Source organism: Sinohyriopsis cumingii, chromosome 14, assembly GCF_028554795.1.
Source record: "Sinohyriopsis cumingii isolate HCF-2022 chromosome 14, ASM2855479v2, whole genome shotgun sequence".
Lineage (NCBI taxonomy): Eukaryota > Metazoa > Mollusca > Bivalvia > Unionida > Unionidae > Sinohyriopsis > Sinohyriopsis cumingii.
In genome coordinates, this window is record NC_142974.1 from 766,785 (window position 1) to 769,103 (window position 2,319).

The 2,319-nt window shown below is 40.6% G+C and overlaps 1 protein-coding gene across 1 annotated transcript; it reads left to right on the plus strand.

The window, feature by feature from the left end:
• The first annotated feature begins 255 nt into the window (after positions 1–255).
• Positions 256–2,319, plus strand: LOC149783075 (uncharacterized). The gene is made up of 3 exons (XM_089931287.1): positions 256–401; positions 1,100–1,537; positions 1,910–2,319. The coding sequence occupies exons 1-3, from the start codon at positions 347–349 to the stop codon at positions 2,122–2,124; spliced, it is 708 nt and encodes a 235-aa protein (XP_089787413.1). The 5' UTR covers positions 256–346; the 3' UTR covers positions 2,125–2,319.

Below are 2,319 nucleotides of genomic sequence, written 5' to 3' on the forward strand. Positions count from 1 at the left end.
ACTGACTAAACGATACATCCAGGCATGTCGTAGTGTTCCTCTTTGAAGTAGACCATTACTTAGTTATGGCGGAAGACCATGCTTACTGTTGTGCATGCGTGATGACGTTCGATTGAGGGTTTACGGCCAATATTCAACTTAATGACTGTATTTACTTCTTTTTTATTTGTTTGCTTGACACCATTGTTTGGGTGGAGGAATGTGGCTTTTTCCTATATTATAATGTAACATATGATGTCACCTTTTTTTCGAGGAAGCCTTCTTCAAAGAACTCCCAAACGCACAGTATAAATTTCCTCCAATCAACAACTGTTTTATCATCTGCGTTTCTGGATTACATAGTAAGATGCCCGGACAAACAGTTCTACTTGTTTTGGCCATCATATCGCTGATGATTATAGGTAAGAAAATATTCCATATTTTTTCGGGTTGGACACTTTGCTAGGCAAAACATCCTTAACATTGTGAAACCTTTATTTATACAGAATTTTATAGTAATAATTAATCTAAGTTCGTATTTTTGATATGACGTAATTCCAGACTGATCGTTGTTTCTTCCCCAACCAGAAATAATATATTCGGTGGCGGAGAGGGCTCGGCTTTGGTGGGCGAGGACAGCGCGTGTGGAGTGAAGGGTGGAGCGATTGGTAAAACCCATTTCTTGCCCTTGGACTTCCAATAACTTTGAAAATGAAAATAGATACTCTAATAGAGTAATAAATATAATAACAGTTAAATTTAAATGAGTGGTATTTTCCTAAATGTTAGGGGAAAAACTTGTAAAATAGGTTTTGACAGCTTGTAATCGGAGATAGGTTCACAACTTTGCTATGTTCTGACAATCTGGACAGTTTTCAACTCTGCCTAATGAATCATGACCTAAATATATCAGGCTGACAGGAAAGCTCAACAAGCCAACGTCGGTTAACTAATCGAACTTTCAATAATTAAACGCATAGTGTTTTTATTTTCCCCCAATCCAACATTCCAAGACATAAAATAATTCATTTTTCATCCTGAAAACACATTTTGAATTTGTATCACATTTTCCATTACCATTGCTCAGACAACCCAAATATGATATTGTATTACCTTTCAGACATTTATGGCTTACCACCAAAGGAAGACCTCCGGAGATGTCCAAGTGGAACACCCGTTAGTCGGGCCTGTAATCCTTTCACGTTTCCAAGCACCTGCCCTAGTGGATATCACTGCTATAGCTTAAATGACGGCCCTGGCTTTTGTTGCCCCGACAGCCCTAAAGTTACGTGCTCCAATGGTGGCAATCCTGCGGGTCCTTGCAGCCTTTCTGGGGCCGACCAATGTCCCTCGGGCCACTTCTGCACGTTTGGGACATGCTGCCCTCTCGATATTGGAATGCAAAAGCCGCCACCAACATGCCAAAATGGGGGTATATCGAATGGGCGCTGTTTACCCACCGTTACTAATCAGTGTGCCGGAGGTTTCTTCTGCCAATATGCCCCAGGCGAAAAAGCAGGAGTATGTTGTCCATCCAGAATCGTTCAATCACCAACTGGTAACGCAATTTCTCTCTCTCTCTCTCTCTCTCTCTCTCTCTCTCTCTCTCTCTCTCTCTCTCTCTCTCATAATAAATTTAGTACTGACAAGCCAACGCATGCCTTTTCCGACTAACAGGAATTTCCAAGCCAATATTTTACCACAGGGGCACCAAAAATACGCACGTTTTACCAATACCTCGGCAGTGGATTTTAATGAGATATGGATTGACAGACAAAAGGACACATATAAGATATCTCTAACATTATAATGCGTTATGCTTAAAAATATGGAGGGATAATACAAAAACTGTTAATGTCAATATAAATCAGGAAAGTTTTCATTATTTTATCATCGTATTTACTTTAATAATTACCGTTTTCTTACCTAGGTTCGTGTCCCACGGTGAACAAAGTTGGCCCGTGCGTGGTATTGCCCGGACACTGTTTGTCGGACGATGAGTGTCGACAGGGTCAGAGGTGCTGCCCAGACGGATGCGGAAAGGTTTGCAAATATGCCGGAGGTGGTAGTTACATCCCGGGATCGGATCTCAGGGTTGACATTAGTCTACCTCCACCCTTCCGGAGAAACGAGCTGAATGAATGACGTGCAGGCTTGGACTTGATTTTGACTTTTAACCATCAGCCTCTGTTTACTTCTGGAAATCGTTAAGAAGAAATGATGCTATTATTGTACGCTTCGATATCTGCAATTTAAACTTTCAATGTGTCCTACAATATGATCTAATTTACTTCGCCATTATTTTAACAGTTGTGTGTGTATTTAAAAGAGAATAATCCA

Excerpts from the sequence above, each read along its gene's own strand:
- LOC149783075 (XM_089931287.1), top strand. The coding sequence starts at position 347 with ATGCCCGGACAAACAGTTCTACTTGTTTTGGCCATCATATCGCTGATG. Across the intron at positions 402-1,099 it reads CATATCGCTGATGATTATAG|ACATTTATGGCTTACCACCA; the intron begins GTAAGAAAATAT and ends ATTACCTTTCAG. Across the intron at positions 1,538-1,909 it reads AATCGTTCAATCACCAACTG|GTTCGTGTCCCACGGTGAAC; the intron begins GTAACGCAATTT and ends TTTCTTACCTAG.